Source organism: Crotalus tigris, unplaced genomic scaffold, assembly GCF_016545835.1.
Source record: "Crotalus tigris isolate CLP2741 ecotype Arizona unplaced genomic scaffold, ASM1654583v1 scf7180000024350.909852, whole genome shotgun sequence".
NCBI lineage: Eukaryota > Metazoa > Chordata > Lepidosauria > Squamata > Viperidae > Crotalus > Crotalus tigris.
The window spans coordinates 446,440-470,829 of NW_024100519.1; the positions used below are offsets into that span (position 1 = coordinate 446,440).

A 24,390-nucleotide genomic window follows, 5' to 3' on the forward strand; every position below is an offset into this window, starting at 1 on the left:
TTAACTAGTTGTGTCTGAGACAATAAACTCTGTTTTATATGTTTGCAGATGCCAAATCATTAGGTTTTCTTTTTATAGCCCAGTTGCTCATTTGCTGGCTGGAAAAGGACTGAAAACACATTGTATACCATCCAGCCTTTCCCATACAGAGAAATGTTTTTTTTTTCTTCCTGTTTTGAGTTGGATTAACGAGCATCGGACAGATGGGCAGAAAAGTCCTACCTGCAAACTTGACATGGAATTTATTCTCCGGCTTCAAAATCTGAACGTAGAGGGGACAGTTAGGAGCAAAGTCTTTCACTGCCCAAGCTCTTAGAATGGTTTGATGATCCTACAGAAAAATGAGCACAAAAGTCCTATGTCAACTCTGCTAACATCGGATGTTTTTGCATTGACAACAGATGGAAATGTAGCCATCTTTTTTTTCCTTTCGCTTTTAGAGTTAGATGATGCTGAGAGGGAGGGAGGGAGGGATGTGAATGAGAGTCCAGCTAGACATAACAACACTAAACCTAGCGTGAGAATCAAGGTTATTGTAACCAGAGCTGATAAGGAATTGGTGGGCTGGAGAACTGGAGAGGAAGCCTGTGCTTCAAGCTAATTGGGGAATGTGATTTATGACTGTTAATTGGAGGAGGGGAATTCAGTTTTGGCCTTCGATTATGCAGTGCCGATATTATGCTACTCGAATAAAAGATTCTTTAAGGTAAGCAATGACTCAAAGTTCTTTTGAAGAGTTTCATCTGTTGGAACCAGGACATCCTACTTAGAAATGGTCCCTGGTAGTTTTGCATTCTCTGCAGCAGCGTTGGCCTGGGAAGAAGTTTTAGGAAGGTCCAAATTATTAGAATTATTAGCATTTCCAAGAGGATGTATAAGCAATCCTTGGCAAAGCCCCTTTCTCCCTTCCTGGGCTTAATCACGTTGTCGTTCTGTTCTGTGACTTACGGCAGCTGTGCGGTCCACTTCATTTCGACTGCTCAGAATGAAGCAAGCTTCGCCGTTGTCCATCCTGCAAATATAAAGGGTTCTTTTAATCCAATTCTGCTGGGAAGTTAAACTGGAAATACACCTGGAAAGGGGAAACCATATTTAATAGATTAATAAAATTCAAGTCATGTTTTTTTCCCCCTTCAAACCCATTTCTCCCCAAATCCGTATTTCCCAAAAAAATCCATTTAATCTTCTTTCTGGTAATGATGGCGATAGTCCCCCAATCCTTAGCAAATTTCTGCTGCTCAGTGAGACGTTGGTGAAGTGAGTTTCGCCCCATTTTACAACTTTCCTTGCCACTGTTGTTAACCAAATCGCTGCAGTTGTTAAATTAGTGAGACGGGTTGTTACGTGAATCTGGCCTTCCCCATCAGCTTTGCTTGTCCAGAAGGTCACAAGGGGGAGAATCACATCACCCTGGAACATGGCAACCTTCATAAATACGAGTCTGTTGCCCAGCAAATTTTGATCAGGTGGCCCACGGGGATGCTGTAAAAATCGTAACTGTGACCTTTTTTCAGTGCTGTTATGGATGCTAAATGAACTGTTGTAAGGACTTGCCTGTGTTGTTAGTGGACTGTTTCTGTTTGACCTCTCCCCCCAAAAACATGTCCAGTGAAAGGAGACAACTTGTTGGAACTAAAATCTGCTTTCCACTTTCCAACTCACTTTGCTCGCATGAGATCCTGATCCTTCAGGGCAGATCCCTGGAGATAGATCACCCGCTGGGACCACAAGGGAATCTGAAGCACCCGGCGCACCTGGATGTCCATTTCTGTAGGGCAAAGGATGACCACGTAGTAGTCCTGAAAGGTATAGAAATGAAAACTCAACCCTCCAGCTGAAAGTATCTAAAGAAGGTGAGATCATGGACCAACCAGATGAAAGTTTATTAAACTGAGATGACTGAGGATCTCCATAAACGTTTAGCCCTGCGCTTTGGCATGAATCCCCTTTGAAGGGAGCGAGAGTGTGAACGGATTTCCAGAAAACATTGCAGACTGCAGGAACCATTGAGCTTCAGTCTGAGATGCGCACAACCCAGACTCATCCCCAACAGCCCATGTCTGTCTCCAACAGAGAAAGAACCCAAGACAGAAGACAAGAAGGCTTCATACCCCTTTGCACTACTCAGGTGACCCTGAGGATGCAGGTAAACCTCCAAGTGGCCTCAATGACTCTCTAAAAGGATGCAAACAACCAGCTGTCTGCAAGGAGTATAAATCCTTCCTTTCCCCACCACTCAGTTGGAGCCGAAGAAGCTCCTTGGATGAGAAGCAAAACATAGGTAAACCTCCAAGTGGCCTCAACCACTCTCTAAAAGAAGGCAAATGACCAGCTGTCTGCAAGGAGTATAAATCCTTCCATCCTCCACCAATAACAACCATGACCTGGATGATGGAGAATCTCCACAGACATTAACCTGAGATGTTTTGCTACTCATCCAAGTTACTTCTTCAGTCCAAATGAAAACTTTCGGTTAGGCACAGTGTTTTCATTTGGACGGAAGAAGCTACTTGGATGTGTAACAAAACGTCTCAATTTAATAAACTTTGGTCCAGTTCCCATGATGTAACCTTTTTTTAGATAATCCTGAAAAGGACAAGCAGAATTTCTGAACCCAGCTTAGCTTCCCACCCATGAAGAAACTCAAATTTTCTAAGCCTGCCTCCCAGCCAACCAAACATTCACCTGCAGCCTGGGATGAGCGTAGAACTCGTTCAGGAAGTCCATAAGCAGATCTATCTTGAGAGAGCTGACACAAAGAACAACATGCTTTTCCGTCTGGGCCCGATGGCGGCTGTAATTTCCTCCTGACTTCTGCCGTTCCATCCACAGGTACACCAGCTCTTCAAACTGTAAGCAAAACAACAACAACAACAACAACAACCCAAGCAGGCGGTTTCAAAAGCAGATCTTCTGCAAGGATCTGGGCAGAGTGCCCTGTTGGTTAAGGTTCTCCTTGATGGAGAAAGATCAGGGGTCTGGGAGCAGTGCTCTGGTGGTTAGAGGTTCTCCTTGAACATCTCTGCTGCCTCACTCCAAAGCCCCTCTTACTTAGGGCTCAACCCATTATGTCGTAAACCCCAGTGAGTCATATATTACCTGCAGAGGCAAGACCACAAGGGCCACACATATCATGATCACCACCAGCAGCTGAGAAGGCCAGATCTTGGGGGTCACATCCCCGTAGCCGACGGTGGAGAAGGTGACGATGCAAAAATAAAAGGACTTGAAAAGCGAGAGGTTTTCGCCAGCTCTTTCTAAATGCTGGATGCCACAGGTTCTAGATCAGAGGGAGAGGAAAGACAAGATTCCAAGAGTAAAACCAGGGTTTTGTTGTTAAAACTCAGTTAGGTTTCATTCATCTTGCTTTTACAGCATGGAATGTTGACACCTTCTATGGCAGGGGTCTTCAAACATGGCCCTTTGATGACTCGTGGATTTCAACTCCCAGAATTCCTCAGCCAGGCACACCTGGCTGAGGAATTCTGGGAGTTGAAGTCCACAAGTCATCAAAGGGCCAAGTTTGAAGACCCCTGTTCTATTGGGCTGGATGGCCATTGTCCGAGGTTCTTGAGTCATTTTTGAAACGGGGGAAAAAAGAGCTCATGAATTTTGCTTCAGTTCGGATGTGGCCAATGAACTAATATTTTAATAACTTTCTATTCCTTTGCCAACAGACGAGAGGGCTGAACTGTGGGGTCCTTGGTGATCTCTGAGCTTGGTGGTTTTGTGAAGACGTTTCACGACCCAACTAGGGAACATCTAGTCAACAGTCCGCATGAAGGCCATTGACGTTTGTTTCAAATCATTGGCTTGATCTGGTTCATTCTGATTGAGAAGATCCAAACTGTGTGATAAATTGGCTCAGTCTGATTTCCCTAATCGAGTGAGATGGTCATTCGATCAGGTCAATTGGGTTTTCCGAAAACCAAAACCCACAGATTGCACTGCATCTCCTTCAAGTCAAATCTGCTGTAGTGCGAGGCATGAAGGGGACAGTCAAAGGACTTACCCAGTGAAAACAAGACAAAGCAGGGTGCAAATTAAAATGAGCACTTGGTTAAACATGGCAGACTGAGTCCGTTGTATTGCTCGATGCAGGTCATTCTGGAAGGAAGGAAGGAAGGAAGGAAGGAAGGAAGGAAGGAAGGAAGGAAGGAAGGAAGGAAGGAAGGGGGAAGGGGAGGAGAGGAGAGGAGAGAAGAGAAAAGAAAGGAAAGGAAAGGAAAGGAAAGGAAAGGAAGGGCAAGGAAAGAAAGAAAGAAGGGAGGGAGGGAGGGAGGAAGGAAGGGGGAAGGGGAGGAGAGGAGGGAAAGGAAAGGAAAGGAAAGGAAGGTTAGGGAAGGGAAGAGTAAAGAAGGGAAGGGAAGGAAGGATGAAGAAGGAAAGGAAAGGAAAGGAAAGAAGGAAAGGAAAGGAAAGGAAAAGAAAGGAAAGGAAAGAGAGTTCAGTTTTATACCTCACTCCAGCTTGTGGTTCAGCATGTCACAGAAACAAAATCCTTGCCTTCACTTGGTACGTGACCCATTACATTGTAACAGAACCGTAATACAGTTTATTTGTTTAGATGTAGCATACCTTCTAAACCCAACCACTGCATTCTGTTAATCCAGATGTAGAATTTAGCAGGCCGTATCAGTCCATTACATCCCAACAAAGCAGGATATGCATTTTCCAAACTTCTCATACAGAGACGGCCCTCGTTTCTCCCATCTACTTACTATCATGTTCTCCAAAGCGTACTTCGCCAACCAGCAATTCAAGAACACGGGGATAAATAAATTCCGTAAACGTGGCCAAAATATCTAAAAAAAAAAAAAAAAAAAAAAAAACCCAAAAAGGACCGGGTTATTTTTGCTAGAAAATGTCTTCTCTCTCAAGCTAAGCTTCTTTTGTAACTAACTACATGGACAGGTCTGTAGAGTTCCCAACGCAGCAACCCAGAAATGGCAAATGCTATCCTGGCAACTAGATTCTTACAAAGCCCACATTTATTCTGAGTTGGCTGCTGCTAGTATGGCCCATTAGCACCTGTACTTCTTTTTTTAAAAAAACTGTATTTTCAGTACAGGGAAGGGATTGTCTTAAAGAACGGGCTCCACCGTTAGAAGATAAAGAGAAATCTCATTTTTCAGGAATCAAACGTACCGTGATAATAAAGGGCACGGTGTTGATCATTTCCAGGATGAACGAAACACGAAAGATTTGCTCACAAATGTTACCCTAAAGGGAAAAAAGAGAGAGTTGGATACAGATTAAGCTTTGGATGCTTAAATCTTCGTTCCCTCCGTAATCATAATAGACTGCATAGTTAAAGACTGGGACAGCCTATAAGTCAACGAGATAAACAAACACATAACTCTCTTTCAGATGTTCTAGGAGGTGAATGTTTTCAGCCCTGCTACCTCTAGGAGCATCATCCGACAGTCCCTATTATCCAGCACTAAAACATTGGTTGTGATAGATGAAACTTGAACCCATCTATTCTGGTTTTATTCGATATCTAGCAATACAAGAGGGATGAGAGTGATATCCAGATAGATCTGGAGAACCTCAAGTTGAGGATCAAACTCCAACTCATCTTTTCTGGTTTTATTAGATATCTAGCAATAGAAAAAGGATATGCTGAAACAGATCTGGAGAACATCAGGTTGGGGACAAAACTCCAGACCATCTATTGTGTATTAGACATCTAATACAGCTGTACAAGAAGGAAGAGATACTCAGATAGATATGGAGAACATCAAGTTGGGGACAAAACTCCAGACTATCTATTGTGTATTAGACATCTAATACAGCTGTATAAGAAGGATGAGATACTCAAATAGATCTGGAGAACGTCAAGTTGTAGAAAGCCAACATGAACTCTATAAGGATTGGACGAGTGAAGGGCTTCCATGCATCAGAAGCAAACGAACCAAGAAGGAAACACTGACTTGTTTTGTGGGAGTAGTGAATGTGGAATAGAATTGGGGGACACCCATTGGGTGGATCTTGGCATTCCCAGCGATCCTGCAAACATCTTCAGATCAATTCAGCATCAAGGCTGTCAGACACATAACCACATATAGAAAACCCTGCCCCCTCCCCTCCATCCTCGGGTGATATTGCTACCCTGGGAATCCTCAATGGCATTTCATTTGGCAGTCAATTCCCACCCTGCTGCAACCTTCCAGAACGACTTACGCATGTGTGAAAGCACTCTTGCCCTTTAAAAAAAGTGTCCTCTAACCTTCTTTCTTACCTTATAGCTGAGGTAGATTAGAAGCATTGTCTCAAGAAAGCTAATGATAGCCACACTGACCTGGATGGAGAAGAAGACAGAAAGATAGGGAAGAACGGACCAGGATGGGAAGAATAGTATGCTATCCATTTTGCAGGACCAGCACCACCAACACACAATCACACTTACTTGTATTGCCCACAACGGCTTGTTTCGATCCACCCACAAAATGGGAGCCCTGGAAAGAATATTCACAGAACAAAGCTCAGCAACAGCCAGGGAGAATCGGGAAAACAAGAAGCAGACTGGATCAAGAAGCGATGCTTCATTCAGATTTTGCAAGTCTCCAGTGTCTTTAATTCAGGCTATAAAATATACATCAAAACATGCAGCACAATGGGCATCGCTGGACCTGTTAAAAGAGTGCCTAAGACTGTCAGTGTATCCATGAATATTTTCTTGTATTTATGAGGTCCCCTCGCCTATATAATGTCCTCCCCCTCCTTCTAAAGGAGACAATTCCTGATGCAAACTATCTAGAATCTATTTCCAAGGTGCATTTAAGGATCTTCTTCATATACAGTATACATTATTACATATGTACATTATAAAAAATAAGGTAGAGAGAAAGGAATTTAAATGTTGGAACCCAGACAATACGTTGCTGATAAAATATTAAGCAGCTGTGACTATAAAAAATGATCAGCAACGTATTGTCTGGGTTCCAACATTTAAATCCTTTTCTCTCTACCTCATTTTTCTAGCCACTGATAAAAGGTATCCCATGCTCTAAAGTATACTGAATCTTCTTTCTCCTTCATTTTCAGTGTCAATCTATCCATGTCTCCACAATCTAAAAAAAAAAAAAAATTAATTAACTCTTCCTCCGCTGGTAAATCTTCATTTTTCCAACGTTGAACAAATACAATGCTCACTGCAGTTAATATATGTGATATTAGATGTATACACTCTTTCTCGTATTTTCCTACAATTATGCCTAAGAAAAATAATTCTGGCTTAAAGTCTATATGTTTTCTTAGTCATTTTCTCTAACCATATGTGTATTCTTGACTAGAATCTTTTGGCTTTGGGGCATGTCCACCAAAGATGGTAATAAGTGCCTGGTAAGGTCTTCATGGGTGTAAATAATAATAATAATAGTAGTAAAGTTGGAAGGGACCTTGGAGGTCATCTAGTCCAACCCCCTGCTCAGGCAGGAAACCCTACACCATTTCGGACAAATGGCTGTCCAATCTCTTCTTAAAAACTTCCAGCGTTGGAGCATCCACAACTTCTGGAGGCAGGTTGTTCCACTGATTAATTGTTCTTACTGTCAGAAAGTTTCTCCTTAGTTCTAGGTTGCTTCTCTCCTTGATGAGTTTCCACCCGTTGCTTCTTGTCCTGCCTTCTGGTGCTTTGGAAAATAGCTTGATTCCCTCTTCTTTATGGCAGCCCCTGAGATATTGGAAGTCTGCTATCATGTCCCCCCCTTGTCCTTCTCTTCATTAAACTAAATAAAATAGGTGGGGGCCACAGGGCAAGTCTTCCTTAGAGAGAGAAGCCCACCTACGCAGAAAAGAACAATTCAAAGGTAAGAGGAAGATGGGGTAGAATGTCTTGGACCTTGGAGGAGATATCAAGGAGACAACATCTTCAAAAAGGGCAACCCAGGTGGACCGACGTGTTTGTGCATTATTCTGAGGTCCTTTTGGCTTTTAATGGATGCCTATTTTAACATCCTGCCTTCTAGAAAGACGGTTGCTTTTTCGCTGCTTGATTTCACACAGAAAATTAAAGGGCTCCTTGTTAAACTGAAGCTCAACAACAACAACAACAACTTTTAGAAAAGCTGACAACCAATTTACCAGTTGATTTCCGACGACGATTGATTGAAGGAAGAATAGATGTGCTTCTCGCATTCCCAGCTGGTGGGAAAGAAAAGAAGATGCGTTTTAGGAGCAAAATCCAGCCAAGGGCAATAAAGAAAATAAACGCGGGCCGTCCTCGAATTACAGCCACAATGGAGCCCAGCGTTTCCGCTGCTAAGTGAGACGTTGGTTCGGCGAGTTTGGCTCCATTTCCTTGCCAACGTTGTTAAGTGGATCGCAGCGGGTGTTAAGTTAGTGACCTGGTTGCTAAGTGAATCCCGTGGACTTGGCTTGTCTCAGCAGGTCGCAAAAGGGGATCATGTGACCCCCGGGACGCTGCAACCGTCGTAAATATGGGTCAGTTGACAAGCGTCCAGATTTTGGCAGTTACGAGCTTTCAAACATCCTCAGGATTATGCGATTAAAATTCAGACGCTCAGCAACTGACTTGGCGTTTATTTTCTTTATTGCCCTCAGCTGGATTTATGACGGTTGCGGCATCCCGGGGTCACGTGCTCCCCTTTTGCGACCGTCTGACAAGCAAAATTCATGGGGGGAGGAGCCAGATTCACTTAATGACCATGTGATTAATTTAAGAATTGCAGTGCTTGACTTATCAACGGTTTGCAAGAAATGTCATCCAATGGGGCACAACTCACTGAAGAAACGTCTCACTTAGCAGCAGAAAATTTTGGGCTGCATTGTGGCCGTAAACTGAGGGTGACCTGCATAAGTCTGTGGGCTATCGTTATTGCAAGGGTTGTAAATGAGAATTTCTTACCATCCTATCCGTTCCGGGTCATCCAGCAGAACGCGGACGATATAAAGAAGGCAAGTCAGAAGCTTGAGCGAGAAGTTAAACAGGCGTATTCTCAGGCCTGGCGTGAAGAGGACAGATCAATGTTGTTAGGCAAATCACAACGGCAATAATAACTAACACTAAGTGCATAGCTAAATGTCTGTGGAGATTCTCTGTCCACCAGGTCAGAGTTGTCCCAAAGGTGCTTTTTCAAGAGGCAACTGGACTTCCTTGTTTTTCTTTGAAGACGTTTCGCTTCTCACCCAAGAAGCTTCTTCAGCTCTGATTGGATGGTGGAGGATGGAAGGATTTATACTCCTTGCAGACAGCTGGTCATTTGCATTCTTTTAGAGGGCCGTTGAGGCCACTTGGAGGTTTTCCTGTGTCCTCAGGGTCACCTGAGCGGTGCAAATGTGTGTGGAGCCTTCTTGGCTACAGAATATTTTCCATTTGCACTGCTCAGGTGACACCTATACACATTTTGTCACGACAATGTTGCTAGGCAGGATTCCGTTCCTAACTCCGTAGAAAACGGGAAGATACTGAAAAGAACCAAGCCCTGCAGCTAGTAGATGATTGCATTTTCTTAGAACAGCACCCATCCGTGGAAGACTGAGTGCTAGCAAAAAAGAAAAATAACTTAAAATCCCAAATAAAGCAATCAGGAACAACAACCAATAATTCAAATTCATAAGCAGGGAAGTGTGAAACTAAATGAATCATTCTGTGTTAAAGGATTGATTACTTCTTTTTAAAGATCAATTAACACCCCTGGCAGTGTCTGGTGCTACTTGCCTCCAGTGAGGCAAGAAATCAAACATTTTGTTTTCACATTTCAAAGACAGATGGATCTTCCTTAGCATTCCGCCTACCCTTTTCTAATTCTCCAGCAATTTTCTCTAATTTGAAAAAATAAAATAAAAAATAAAAACCCACAGGCTGGCGTCGAAAGCTGCTTTTTCTTCCCTGCGAAACAGACAGCGAGGTCTAAAAATCCCAAATGTCCTGATGGAGTATCACTGTCTGTCTCTGTCTGTCTCTGTCATCTATCTTTGGAAACATCTCTTTTTAAAAGGCGTCTGTTTCATTTGAAAGCTGTCGTTCTTTAAAGCTTCTTTTTTCTTTTTTTGCAGATGCTGAAAACAAAGCTGATATTCTCATAACGTGAAATGAGAAACATCGGGGCTGGAGAGGACTTTGGAAATAATTCCCCCAGCCCCCCAAAAATGTGCTAATGTCTTTTGGAAGTTGCCGGTCTCTGAATCAAATCAATACTTTTTGCAAGACACCCTAACTCGGCAAGGGGGTGGATCCCCAGGAGGCAGGGGCTTCATCCCAGAGGAGTAAGAGGCAACCCAGCCTGGATATCCCTGTGTGAGAGAAAGTGGGTGAAGACAGCTCCTCCCTAATAGTTCCCAGAGCATATGGTAGATGTAGGTAGTGGAGCCTTCAACTCTGGAAAGATGTCATCTATGGGTGTGAAACAATAAAGAACTCAGCTTGGAAGAATCACCATGTGTCATTCTTGGCTGACACATGGTGATTGAGAAAGCTGGGAGTTGAAGACCACACACGGTGGCTGATGGAGGCTGGGAGCTGAAGTCCACACAAGATGTGATGAAATGTAGTGAGGAGGTAGATCTCCAGGTGGGAGGGAATGCATCCCAGAGAAGTAAGAGGCAATTCAGCTGAGATATGTGTGTGAGAGAGAGGGTGAAGGCAGCCTCTCCCTAATAGTTCCCATAGTATATTGTAGATGCAGATACTTGAGACTTCAGTCTGGCAAGATTCTGTCTATAGGTTTCAAACAAGGAAGAACTCAGCTTGGAAGAATTACGTGCCGTTCTTGGTTTTGGACCTGACACTAAGTCAGACCCAAACAAACCACGCATTAGGGCTTGTTGTGGGAAGCAAATTAAACCATCAATGATCGTAACCATGAATTGATTTGACATTTCTCAGCACAGAAACTTACTTGATCGTTGGTTTTTGATGAAGAATAGCTTTAAACGTTCTTTAAAGGTGTTCTCATTCACGTAAAATTCCACTTCAACCCTGCCAGGATAGAAGGATGAATAGAACAAGTGAGATGTCATTTCAGATCCCAATTATGTCGCTGGGAAAATTCATGGTGAATTTCGCTTCCAGCGAAGGAAGCAAGATTGAATCTGCTCCAGTAGAAAGGATGTGATATCTCATTCACAGACTCTTTTAACCATTCTTTCAAATACATTTCTGAATTCAAACACTGATTAGAAACGGTTACACTTGGGAAGGGCAGCATGCAAAACAGACTTAGATTGAAAGATGCTCTAAATAGCTGTAGTTACACCAAGTGGTATTTTCATTAATCCACTTTCTGGGATTGACCAAACAATGAACCATAAATGAACTCCGTTACAGCAACTAAGCCTCAAAAAAAAAACCAAAAAAAAAAAAAAAAACCCTCTAACCCAATTTAAACAAGCCAAGCTTAACCCATGGTGTGAATAAGGATCTTAGGTTTGAAATTTTAAATGTGCAAAATAGAAGAAGCTGAGTTTAGAAAAAAAAAATGGAGACAAGAACTAAATTAGAAATGCAATGTTCTTGTTTTTTTTCTCATGTCATCCATTTTTAATTGAAAATATTGGCTTCTTGGAGAAAACCTAACAAAGAGAATAGTTATATTTGAGTCTGAAGAAAGGAAGCTGCCATTTTCGGGTGATGTTCTCCAGAAAAGACAATTACTATGGTCGATGAGAGTTAATCGATCCTTGATAACGTCTGATGAATTATTGGTAGTTTCATTGTTTGGAACCAAAGTGGAAACAACAACAACAAAAAAAAATTCTTCAGAGATAGGAATTCTTCCAAGACACTCTCTTCTCCAAAACTCTTCCATACAAAAAAAAAATTATGAAAAGACACGAGGTCTTCCTAACGAATACTCAGGGATATGTTTTTTTCTGCAAATTAAATGCAGCTCCATTTTCAACCCTCATTCTTCCAGTGCTGCAATCGTTCTCAAGCTAAGCAAAACATCAACCGCAATCAATATTTTAGGAGACAGTCCACGTTTAAAAAAAAGTCTTGTTTGGGGGAAATCAAATGATTATAAAGTTGTCTACTTAGTTCAGTCTAAATGCTTGGACATTGTTTCCCCTAGCAAACACATCCATAAACAGGACCCAAAGGACCAGCAATGAAAATACATGAAACTGACATAGATTGAAATCAGAGGAAACCCATCACCCATCGTTTTCTCATGAAAATTCTCCAGAGAGGGATTGTAACTAACTGAACTGAATACTTCTCAGTGAAAACGCACTAGAGTTGAGCAGCCAATCTATCTAAATTAAACTCCTCTCCCTTTTTACGACCCTGAGTGTAATCCCTTAATTTGGGGTAGAGCCCAGGTGACTAGACGGAGCTGAGTGTTTACTAGCCGGATGCCTTTCCTGACGTCACCGGGAAGTTCACAGTAAATATTTTTTTCTTTGCGAGAAAGAAACATCTGCCGCTATCTAGCATTGAAGCCTCAATCTTCCGAATGGGAGGCAAGCGTCTTCACCACAGGCCGCCATGCCACTCAGCCAATACTTCTAAATAAATAATGATAATTACAATGTAGCCTTAGGAATGAACTACAAATGGAATGTTTAGGCTTCTCCGCGAAAGAATTCTATCTCTACAGTTTAGTTCGGGAATCTAAGAAACATGAATTCTTTAAAGACTACTTCATAGTGAGCCAAGAAGGTTTAAACTGAAGATAAACGTGCAAAGAGAGTTAATTAAATTTTTATACAGTTCAGAGCACCGTAATGAGAAAACCGTGCCTTTAACTTTGTTTCCACACCATATAATAAAGCACGTTGCGATTTTGGCTTAGCGTGATGTAAATCTGAGTGGCGATCTATGCCTTCTTTAACCAATCTGAGATTTTAAACAATCCCCACTTAATCTGAGATCGGAATCACAGCATTTGCAGGAGGTGACCAGGCTGAGTTCGAGGGAGGGATCAAACACGTCGCCCATCTCAAATCCCTTCGTCCAGCCCATTTTGCAATCTTCTACTTTTATCTCCCACTAATTTCCCTTGGCTGTTAGTAGTTCAGATTCTTGTAGAGTGCTTAAGCTTTCAATAAATCTTTATATTTGAACAGTCTGGCTCTCTTGGTCCTTAATAGCATTATATCTGCAATCTATTTTCATATATTATTTCAGCTTCTTTCCCAGGAACCGTATCCAGAGGTATGCAGAATTTGCCACAAACATAGAGTCTATCTTCTCAGCAAACTACATTTCCCATCATGCTCATTCCCCACAAAAAGGAAGCGAACTTTTAAGCCAACTTAAGTCTGTGGTCGGGGAAAAAGTACCACGTCATTTCTCTCCTTTCCCATAACATCAATGCTTAAAGTGCACGACGCATGCAGTTGTTTGAAGCTAACTTACTGTGAAAGTGAAGAATCCATGCTAAAGTCTTCATTATGTGGCCTAAGGACAAGGGCATAAGGAATATTAAGAAAAAATACATACCGACCCCCCCCAAAAAAGAGTGATTTCTGGACATTTTCAGCATACAAGTAGTGTTCGACTTATCACAGTTTGTTTAGTGACCGTTCGGAGTTACAACTGCACTGAAAAAAGTTCACACTTAACGACCGTTGCAGTATACCCAGGGTTGTGCGGTCAAAATTCGGACGCTTGGCAACTGACTCATATTTATGATGGTTGCAGTATGTCCCGGGATCATTATAGTCGTTAAGTCAAGGACTGCCTATATCTAGTTCAGGATGAGTGTACCGAAGTCTAACATTCAAAAGCACTGCAAAGTGCTCAATATTCTATATACTATTAAGAAACAGTCACGTATTATTGAAGGAGTAAAGAATTTGCTTCCCCTTCGGTTGAGCTGGCTAATATTTTGATGGGAGACACAGTTAGGAAATCCCTGCATTATAGGCCAGGCTGGGACACTGAGAAATTATCCCGGAAGAAATAGTGTCTACAACTTTGCACTAAGAAACAACACAAATGTAACCGTGAACACCCCACAAGGAATTGAGTTTGACTTGAAATGCTTTTTTTTTTTTATAGCCAACCACCAAAGGAATCGTGTGTGAATGGATCATAAGGTTGCACAAGCCACAAGGGAAAGGAATTAGAAAAGTTGAATTATGCCGAATTAGAAAAGTTGAATTCTTTCTTGTTTAATTCAACCTCCTGGCCAATCAGAAAGGAGAAATCTGGAGCTGCGCAAAGCCGTCCCCTCAATTGATGCGTGCCTATATAGATGATTGGTTCCGCTCTATTAAAAATGGCAGCCTAGCTTTATACACTTACACACTCCCTGTTTTGTGCAGTGAAACTTCCTTGCAAGCAAACAAGCGTTTAAAACGGTGGTAACTTACAGACGTATGGGGTTTAGTTACCGTGCAAGGACGACACTCATTTGTGAGTTGCCACCGCAGAACAAATAGCTTCCGCTTAGAAGCATGTGCATTTGTGTGTATTTATTTCACAACTGTGCTAGTCTTCAAGCGGGTCATTTAAATTTTATATGTTGAGCCTATGGAGGGGGGGGAGAAGGAAAGAAAAGGAGACTACAGAGAGAGGAGTAGAATTATTGGTAGAAGGTCAATAAAACAAACATTCCAGAAAATGTTAGATTTTTCAAATACTGCCTATTTCCCGGTGTCTTTGGTGCTTGCTAATCATTAGTACTAAGAGAGGCAGTTTGGGGTAGGGATTAAGGCGCCAGGCTGGAAAGCAGGAGACAGTGAGTTCAAGTCCTGCCTGAGTCATGCAGAAGATCTTGTCAAGAAAGCTTCAGGGTGTAGGCCAGGCAAATGCTAGAGGTCAACATTTGAGTCAAACACAAACTAGAGCAGGACCCAGTCTGGAAGCGTTGTCACTAGACTGAGAATTTCAAACGAAATCAAAGACGACACCAATGGGACACACTTCTGTAAGGCTGCCCAGTAAAACTAGATGTCTAAACAGATTGCCGTGTCCCTTTCCTTTCATTTGTGCCAAGCGATGCAGGAAGGTGTGAAGGAACCAAGAAAAATCGGAGCATCCAACTTCTTTGCTGCTCTTTCCAGAAAGAAGCTCATTTCACACAGGAAAAAACAAAATGAGAAGTCCTTTATCTGTTCAGCTAACATCACTTGAGGGTTAGAATATAGAATCGTAGGCTACAAGGTCTTCTAGAGATCCAACAGCCCACTCAAGACAGGAGACTTCATACTGTCCTGGTCAAGTGGTTGTCCAGTCTCTTCTTGAAAGCCTCCAGTGATGGAGCACCCACAACATCTGGAAGCAAGTCGTTCCAGTGGTTAATTGTTCTCACTGTCAGGAAATTTCTCCTTATTTCTAAGTTGGCTCTCTCTTTAATGATCTACCCCTGTTGCTTCTTGTCTTGCCCTCTGGAGCTTTGGAGAATAAGTCTTCTTCTCTGGGACAGCCCTTCACATCCACTTGGTGGAAATGCTGTGATCTAAGACCTCAGCCTTGGACATTTATTGGGTTTTCCCATCCATTTGTGCATCAAAGATCCAGAAAAACTTGGTTGTTGCTTAAGTGGCTCAGGGCAGAGAGAGTTCAAACCAAAAAGATTATTATTAAATCATAATTCAGTTTCCAACCACCTAGAGGTTGTTCTCGGGAGGAAGGAGATAACAGAAAATTTTAAGCAGCCTTTGAAAAATCAAGAGGGTTATGCAAGGAAGTCTCTGCAAGCTGAGCTCTGAGTGAACGCCTGGAGGGGCGAAAACGGGAACATTTCCAGCTTCAAATACATGTTTTTTTTTTCTCCAGTTCTTTTTTTCCTGAACAGTCTTCATAGGACTGAAGCGTGCTCCTTTCTCAAGGGTCTTTCCCCACTTTTATTTAAACCACAACACAGACATGCCCTGGCAATAACTTTGTCTCCGCAGTGTTGCTTTTACCCACACAATCAGTTTGCACTGGAATTTATTTAGGAAGATATGATAGCAACCTTCCAACATTTGAGGGGCTGTCACAGAGAAGGGGGGGGGTCAAGCTATTCTCCAAAGCACCGGAAGGCAGGACAAGAAGCAACGGATGGTAACTTATCAAAGGCAGATGCAACCTAGAAATAAGGAGAAATTTCCTGACAGTGAGAACAATGAACCAGTGGAACAACCTGCCTCCAGAAGTTGTGGGTGCTCCATCACTGGAGGTTTTTAAGAAGAGATTGGAGGTGTCCTTAATCTCTAATAATCCCTAGTGGGCCGGTCTCCCCACTACAGATAGTCTGCAACTTACAACAGTCCCTTTAGTGACTGTTTGAAGTTATAACGGGAAATGAAAAAAAGGAAGGGACGATCATTTTTTCACACTTACAGCCATTGCGGCATCCCCAGGAGCACGTGATCAAAATGGGCCACTGGTTCATTCTTACGACGGTTGCCGTGTCCCTTTGCGACCTTTTGGACAAGCAAAATCCAGGGGGGAAGCCAGATTCAACTTCACAACCACGTTACTAATGGAACGATTGCAAGGATCGACTTAAGAACTGTGGCAAGCAACTGTGGGGCAAAGTTCACTTAACCCGTGTTTCGCTTAGCAACAGAAATCCCTGCCTCAATTGTGGTCATAAGTCAAGGACTACGTGAAGCTTCCTCAATCAGACTCCCAGATACGGAAAAAAGACATCTGGGAACTGAATAGAGGCAGATGCCACGGGAGGTGAAGATGACTGAGAACGGATGATGGAACGAAACACGGGATGTTCACACTTCACAGCTCCATCTGGAGCCTGATGGTGACTTGTCGCTTGTGAGCCACCCAGGGAGAAAATTTGTGTCTTGGTAATTTGGTGTCTGTGTGTGAGAAAGAGAGTATGCTTACAAGTAGGATGCCAGTCAAGATTTGGAGAAGGGGACACTTTTCCTTCTGTAGCAGAACTCAAGAGGAAAGAAAGAAGGGAAGAAATAAAGAAGGTTTTTAAAAAGAGATTGGACAACCTGTTTGTCTGGAATGGGACAGAGTTTCCTGCCTAAGCAGGGGGTTGGACTAGAAGACCTCCAAGGTCCCTTCCAACTCTGTTATGCTGTGGATTGTCTCCAGAAGTTGTGGGTGCTCCATCACTGGAGGCTTTTAAGAAGAGACTAGACAGCCATTTGTCTGGAATGGGATACGGTTTCCTGCCTGAGCAGGGGGTTGGACTAGAGGACCTCCGAGGTCCCTTCCAACTCTGTTATTTTGTTAAGATACTCTAACTCAGGGGTTCCCAACGGGGGTGCTTGCACCCCCTGGGGTTGCAAGACAATATTCTAGGGGGTGCGAAAACTTGGGTTTTCAAAATTATAGTGTATATAGCCATTAGTTCAAACTTTTGTTAAGGGGTGCAAGAATATATCAGAAGCTATTTAGGGGTGCTGGGTATAGAAAAGGTTGGGGGCCGCTGTAAATGAGCAAAGCATTTCTTGGAAGACTAACAAGTCAGTATTGATTCTGCTTGAACCCTGCCAGTTCTAATCCCATCTTTGCAGAAGGCTGTTCCAGCTTCAGCAGATGCATGATTCAGCAGCAAACAGAGACTGGTGGCCGTCCAGATGTTGCTGGATTTATGTCCAACAACATCTGCACAGAGAACAGGTTTCACACTCAGTGCCATAGACAATGAGGCCCTTAAGAAGAAGAAAAAATCAGTCTGGTTTAACCACTGTCCCAACTAGACAGCTATCATCATAACTATCTTGGCTGATCTCAAAAGGCTAAGCCTGGAACGTCTGCTAGAAAACCACCAAGCTCAGAAGGCACCAACAAGTCCACAGAGTTCAAATATTCTCTCCTGTGGGGTCATTTGGGTTGCCAAGAGGTCAATGTTAACTATCAGCCTTGTAGTCACCACAGCAGATGGCTTGAGAATTCAAGCAGTGGTAAATGCAATCTTAACATGATACTCATTAGGCAATTAACCCCTTTCTGGGTCATGAAGCTCTTGCTATCCACTGTGGTGAACAGGAAGCAGGAAGCACACCAAGACATCCAAAGCAGGAGAGCACATCGTGACATTGCATGAAGTTGCTACTGGGGTGAGCATTGGAGCTACAGGAAGGACCTGGATCTAAGACTAATAGATGGGAGTCAACTGAAGTCTACCTCCTGTAACACACCATTCAGACGTGCTTAGAACAAAGTCCAAGGAGCTATCATGGGCTAGGGGTGACCTGTTAGCAGTGTTCCAATATCCGAGGGGCTGCCACGAAGAAGAAGAGGGGGTCAACTTATCTGCCAAAGCACCACAAGGCAGGACAAGGAACAATGGATGGAAAGTGATCAAAGAGAGAAGCAACCTGGGATTAAGGAGAAACTTCCTAACAGTGAGAACAATTAACCAGTGGGACAGAAGTTGCCTCCAGAAATCGTGGGTGCTCCATCAAGGAGAAGACCAGCCTAGAATTAAGGAGAAGTTTCCTGAAAGTCAGAATAATTAATCAGTGGAATGGCTCTCCTCCAGAAATTGTGGATGCTCCGATACTGGAGGTTTTTAAGAAAAGAAGGGACAACCCTTCTTCTGGAATGGTGTAGGGTCTCCTGCCTGAGCAGGGGGTTGGACTAGAAGACCCCCCAAGGTCCCTTCCAACTCTGTTGTTCTGTTATCAAACGACTTTCCACCCAGCTGAATTTTTGGCACATGCTTCCGGATGCAAAACACCAATGTGGCTGGAGAGCAAAAGGAGAAACAACAACAACAACAACAACACAGACAAAGTGTCTTTCATCTTATCCACTCTCTGTTCAAGGAAGGAGCATACACAGAAAGGGCTAGGAAGTCTCTACTGATGCCAAAGACCAAGATCCCTAAAGGCCTCGGTGTTTCTTGCACCCTCCTTTATTTTACTAGCAGCACCACCTCCCCTCCCACAACATGCGTGGAGGAAAGGAGCCCCTCCCTCTTGCTCCTAAGGGGTTCGTCTCCCCCTCCCTTCAAAAGAGAGAGAGAGAGAGAGAGAGAGAGAGAGAGAGAGAGAGAGAGAGAGAAGAATACACCAGCGGGAGTAAGCAACGATTCCCTTTTTCACCCTGTCTCTTTTTACGTCAGAGCGCATCATTGTGATGGGCCACAAAGATGTTTGATGAAGGTATGTGGGGGGGGGATTATTGGTGGGGGTGGGAGGTGGGGGAGGGGAAGACTGAGCAGGCTGGAGAGGGTCAGGAGACAGAAAAGAGCAGAAGAAGAAAAAAGGAAGGGGGTAAGCAGGGATTTCTCGATTTCTCTGCAAGAAAGCAGGCTGCCTTCTTTGAAAGGACAAAAAAAAAAAAAACACACAAAAACACAACCCCACATGCCACTTCTTTCGAAGAAAAGGCTGGGGGCTCCCTCCCTCCCTCCCTCCCTCCCTCCCTGTCTCTCTCTCTTTTTGTCCCTGCAGGTTGTGTGCTCCAGCTGCAGTGGGTCTGTAGTGCTTCCCTCTCATCCTGCATGTGCTACCCGGCCAAATGCTGGCAAACCTGGATCCCACCAATGGTTGGTTTAAGGTCGGGACTTCTGCCTGGCTTAAACTCCCCCCCCCCATTTCCAGCTCAGCAAAGATGCTGCATCAAAGCACCAGCTGAAAGATCAGGAGACTGAGCCCCGATTTACTCTTCTCCCCCCCTCCCCATTTTACGGCACAGCTTGATACTGTATATACACGACAACTTGGGGGGGGGGAGGGCTGAAGTCCTGCTCGTAGGACAATGATTACGTTCACAAGCATTCCTCTGCTGGGTTGGTGCGTTTGCATTTTTTAATTTTTTTTCTCATTTCCAAAAGGCAGATGGGGAGGGGGGGTGAGATTGGCCCCCTAAATTTACAGCTCCCAAAGGGGGGGGGGAGAAGGAAAGAAAGAAAAAGAAAGAAAGCAGTTCAGGAGTGGTTGATCAAAAGGGACCTCCTATTTCCCCAACCTTTTGCCTCTGTTCAGCCCCCTTTCCTTAGGGTCTTCCTGATTTGCTCCTGCTTAATGCTGCTCGATTCGCTTGAATGGGGATGGGGGGGGGGACCGTTGCATGCCGAGAGGCTGCTTGCAGCCGGGGTACCTGTGTCCCATCTCGCTCCCCACAGATCCCAGCCGCCGGACAGGCAACAGGGGGCTGATGCCCGGCACATCTTCCGTGGTTGCCAACGGAGGGATGGTTTTTTGATGCGTGTTGGTGTCGGAGGGAGACTTCTTCAGCTTTGATCTGGCCATCTTCTTATAGAGGCAAGGTCCTCGGTATACTTCTCTCCTCCCTGAGTCGGCTTTCACTCATCGCAATCCCGGGCGGTTGGCTTCAGCAATGGAGGCATGGACCATCTTCTCTCTTCCCGGTTCTCCAACACACACACACACACACACACACACACCTCCAGACATCCACATACACCCCCAACACAGCTGCGCAGTGGAACAACCCTCCTCTTGTAGAGTTGTCATGCTAGTGAAGGAGACAAAGCTGCATCGCTGTCCGTGCAGTTGAGCTGCGAAGAGGGAACAAAGCTTCTGGAGGATCAGGGGATTCTTGCACATGATCAGCGACAGGAATGGGCGACGTTCCTGGGGTTCCTTCCTTCCTTCCTTCCATCCTTCCTTTCTTTTCTTTCTTCTTCCTTCCTTTCTTTTTTCTTCCTTCCTTCCTTCCTTCCTTCATTTCTTTCTTTCTTTCTCTTTCTTTCTTTCTTTCTTTCTTTCTTTCTTTCTTTCTTTCTTTCTTTCTTTCTTTCTTTCTTTCTGCAAAGTCTGATTGGAATGAGCTTCCAGTGGCTGGCAGATGGTCCTTTAACCCATGCATGCCAACAGCCCACAAACCAAACCACTTGCCTCACCCTCTCGATGAAATATTTAGCAGAGCCCTGCGGCTTATGAATTCTTTAAAATGATTCTAGAAGGCTGAGTTAAGAGGGCTTTCTTATAAAGTGTTCCCCTTCTTGGTGGCATTTTCCATGCTGGCTCAGGAATTCTGGGAGTTGAAGTCCACGAGTCATAAAAGAGCCAAGGTTGCCTACCCCTGCCCTAGACCCTTCCCTTTTGTCTATGAGTGTGAAACAATAAACAATAAAAAATAAAAGATTAAGGGCATACCAAAACACCAATCAAAGCTGATTCTAATGAAGCTAAGCATGTTTTGTTTTGGATCTTTAGCATAGCTGGGAAACACGCTGCATGAATACAGCGATACAGATGAAACATTAAGCCATGAACCAGAAAGTGCCCAGAGCATCATGACTCAACGCTGGACCAAAGTTCAAAAAAGTAAAGAAAAAATGACGTTCAGCACCACGGACAGCAATCACGTAGCTGTAAAGTGGGTTTTTTTTTTTTTTTTTTTTGACATTTGAGAGGAAGGGGAAAGTTCTTAGAATCATAGGACTGGAAGGGACCTTGCAGGTCTTCTAGTCCAACGGCCTGCTCAAGGCATTTTATACTATCCCAGACAAATGATTGTCCAGGCTTGACAACTTCATAAGGTTTCACTTCTCTTTTTGGCAAATGGTTGGCGTGTGTGTGTGTGTGTGTGTGTGTGTATGTGTGTGTGTGTGTATTCTGTCTACCTGTGTACTTATCCCATGTGGTTTCACTTTCATGGGCCTCTCTAGGCATCATCTTGATTTGGAAGGAAGTAAAATTTGTCATCCTTGTTGTCAGGGTCTGGTGCAGTTAGCACTCACAACTCTGGGAAGGAAGCTGTTCCATTGATTAATCGTGGGTGGAAGCTCACCAGAAGAATATCCAAAATGGAAATAAAGAGGAATTTCCTGACAGTGACAACCCATCTCTGAGATTACCTTGTGTTTCAGCACCAGCTATGACATTGGCTCTTACCAATTTTGTATTCCAATGGAAAGAGCCGTTCCAGGAAGGAAGGAAAGAAGGAAGGAAGGACAAATAGGTTGAATGGATGGATGGGAGGGAGGAAGGAAGGGAGGAAGGAAGGAAGGAAGGAAGGAAGGAAGGAAGGAAGGAAGGAAAAAATAGGTTGAATGGGTGGGAGGGAGGGAGGAAGGAAGGAAGAAAGGGAGGGAAAATAGGTTGAATGGGTGGGAGGAAGGAAGGGAGGAAGGAGTGAAGGAAGGAAGGAAGAAAGGAAGGAAAAATAGGTTGAATGGATGGGAGGGAGGGAGGAAGGAGGGAAAAATAGGGACAACCAGCATTTTCAATGAACCTCAAAAAGACAAATGCTTTCCCCATCCTGGGAATGAAAAGAGTTGGAATTGTGGCTTCCATGTTCACAATAATAAAGATTGGAAGCCATCACTCAGGACCACGGAATGTCATAGCTTGACTGCATCAACAAGATGACCTGGCTGGACCTCAGAAAGAGAAATAAGATCGCATTTTCTTCCAGGGAAGAACTGGGGGGGGGGGGAATATTCATAAGGTGTAGCGATCATTTTCCTAGCTCATCCAGAGAAATCAAAAGACAGGGAGTTTAAAACCCGTCTTGCTGAGAAACCAAGGAGCAGAGTGCCAAGCTCAAAGGCATAATGGTTTTGAGTGAGTCAGCAGCTCCCTGGTGTATTTTTGAAGATGGCCAGCAGCTAAAGGGAGCCAAAAGGTATGTGGGGGGGGGGAGAGATTATTGGTGGGTTTTCAAAACTCAGCTTAGGAACTACAGGGGAAGAAATGGGGTGAATCTTAGCATCACTCCAAGTTTTACAAAAGGAATGGTTTGATGTAGATAGGTAAATGGAATGTGGAATTTTGTAATGTAAGTAAAGAGTTGTGGAAGGAAGGAAGGAAGGAAGGAAGGAAGGAAGGAAGGAAGGAAGGAAGGAAGGAAGGAAGGAAGGGAGGGAGGGAGGGAATGAGGGAGGAAAGAAGGAAGGGAGGGAGGGAGGGAGGGAAGAAAGGAGGGAGGAAAGAAGGAAGAAAGGGAGGGAGGAAGAAAGAAGGGAGGGAAGGAAGGAAGGAAGAAAGAAAGAAAGAAAGAAAGAAAGAAAGAAAGAAAGAAAGAAAGGAGGGAGGGAGGGAGGGAGGGAGGGAGGGAGGGAAGGAAGAAAGAAGGAAGGAAGGAAGGAAAGAAGGAAGGAAGGAAAGAAGGAAGGGAGATCAGTACATGGGCTCCAGTCTCCTCTACCCCATGTGTTTATATCACATTTCCCATCTTCCCCAGCCAGCAACGAGAAGGAGAAACATGGACGGTTGATCCAAAACTGGGTCAGATTTAAACTCTGATTTAAAACTCCCTCGATTCCAAGTTTGATGACTTTCCTCCTTGACAAAGAGCATCAGCAGGGAGGAACATTGATTCTTTTTTTTTTTTTTTTACAGTTTTGTGCACTGGTGAGATAATAACACAGGGATTCCCTGGGCAAAACTGCTTCCTTCCCTGTCCTACTGGGAAATTGCAGGAGTTCATTAAAGCCTTTGAACTCCATTTAATTGAACTGTTGTAACATGGCTTGCCCAACACATAATCCATGATTTTAACCAGGCCAGCCATGAACAAAACAGAGAGGACATTTTTACATTTTCTGTCTCCTTAAATCAGAAGGCTATTCGTATGCCAAGAGCAAGACTGTGGGTTAATCCTTCCTTTTTTCCAACATGATGCTACTCTAAAGCCAGCTATCGCCTATTCAGATAGATTAGGAATTCTGGCTTAATACAGATCAGGTTTATGATCTTACGCTACAATGACCGCCCGTTCTAAAGCTGCCACTTAGTTTTAATTTAATTATTTGCTTTCTTGCTTTCGCTCTTGAATTTTCCTCGGCAAAGCAAAGTTATAAACTAAACACAGCTGCCTTCAATGACAAGGGACTAAATTCACAATTGCATTTCGATTACAATCGTACAACGAACGGTTGAGAGTACTGAGTAGGTCCAGTCTAGCGAAGAGAAGGACTAGGGATGACATGATAGCATCTTCCAAGACTTCAAGGTGTGTCACAGGGAGGAGAGGGGCCTATTCTCCAAAGTAATGGATGAAGCTCCTCAGAGGGAGATCCAACCTAGAATTAAGGAGAAACTTCCTAACAAAGAGGATAGTTAGCCAGTGGAACAGAAGTTGCCTCCAGAAGTTGTGGGCGCTCCATCACTGGAGGTTTTCAAGAAGAGACTGGACAGCCACTTGTCTGAAATGGTATAGGGTGTCCTCCTTGGATTAGAAGACTCCACAGTCCCTTCCAACCTATTATTCTATGTTCCTTCACTGTGTCCATCCATCACATCCAGTAACCAGTTTTGTACAAGGCCAGCTTGTTCTTCAAGTCACTGTTCCCCACCACCCAAAGGTAAGTTCACAGGTGGCAAATTGAGTTCCTCTTCATCACCATGCCAAAGGCACAAATTCTGAAACCATCTTCAGACAACCCCAGTCCGTCGTGTAAGAATAGCACCGCTGCCCCCAAAATGTAATTATACTGTCTTCAACGACAAGGAGCTCAGCCCTTGCAAGGTCCTCGCTGTTGCTGCCGCCAGTTTCAAACTCAACCGTTGCTACAAGCTCGGAGGCGAGATTGATCCACAGCAGATTCTTTGGCTGACAATCTACAATATGCGCCGATGGCTCCCGGC

General features: G+C 43.8%; 1 protein-coding gene across 13 annotated transcripts in view; it reads right to left on the reverse strand.

Annotated features, from left to right (window-relative positions):
* The window catches only part of KCNT1 (potassium sodium-activated channel subfamily T member 1), a 78,923-nt gene that overhangs the window by 29,862 nt on the left and 24,671 nt on the right, over positions 1 to 24,390 (reverse strand). For 8 of the 13 annotated variants that reach the window (XR_005554721.1, XR_005554722.1, XR_005554723.1 and 5 more), the window contains exons 3-16: positions 13,328 to 13,369; positions 10,866 to 10,945; positions 8,873 to 8,969; positions 8,089 to 8,148; positions 6,413 to 6,461; positions 6,245 to 6,304; positions 5,149 to 5,223; positions 4,722 to 4,805; positions 4,013 to 4,107; positions 3,100 to 3,280; positions 2,686 to 2,850; positions 1,663 to 1,799; positions 949 to 1,012; positions 223 to 331 (exon numbers count right to left, since the gene is read on the reverse strand). Coding sequence is in view for 10 of the 13 variants with exons in the window: in XM_039327119.1 (XP_039183053.1) it covers positions 223 to 331; positions 949 to 1,012; positions 1,663 to 1,799; positions 2,686 to 2,850; positions 3,100 to 3,280; positions 4,013 to 4,107; positions 4,722 to 4,805; positions 5,149 to 5,223; positions 6,245 to 6,304; positions 6,413 to 6,461; positions 8,089 to 8,148; positions 8,873 to 8,969; positions 10,866 to 10,945; positions 13,328 to 13,369 (1,298 nt within the window). In the remaining 3 variants the exon portion in view is untranslated. Of the gene's footprint in view, positions 1 to 222; positions 332 to 948; positions 1,013 to 1,662; positions 1,800 to 2,685; positions 2,851 to 3,099; positions 3,281 to 4,012; positions 4,108 to 4,721; positions 4,806 to 5,148; positions 5,224 to 6,244; positions 6,305 to 6,412; positions 6,462 to 8,088; positions 8,149 to 8,872; positions 8,970 to 10,865; positions 10,946 to 13,327; positions 13,370 to 19,930; positions 20,511 to 24,390 lie in introns of those variants that run through there. The other 5 variants (XM_039327121.1, XM_039327118.1, XM_039327122.1 and 2 more) reach the window with 2 other exon arrangements.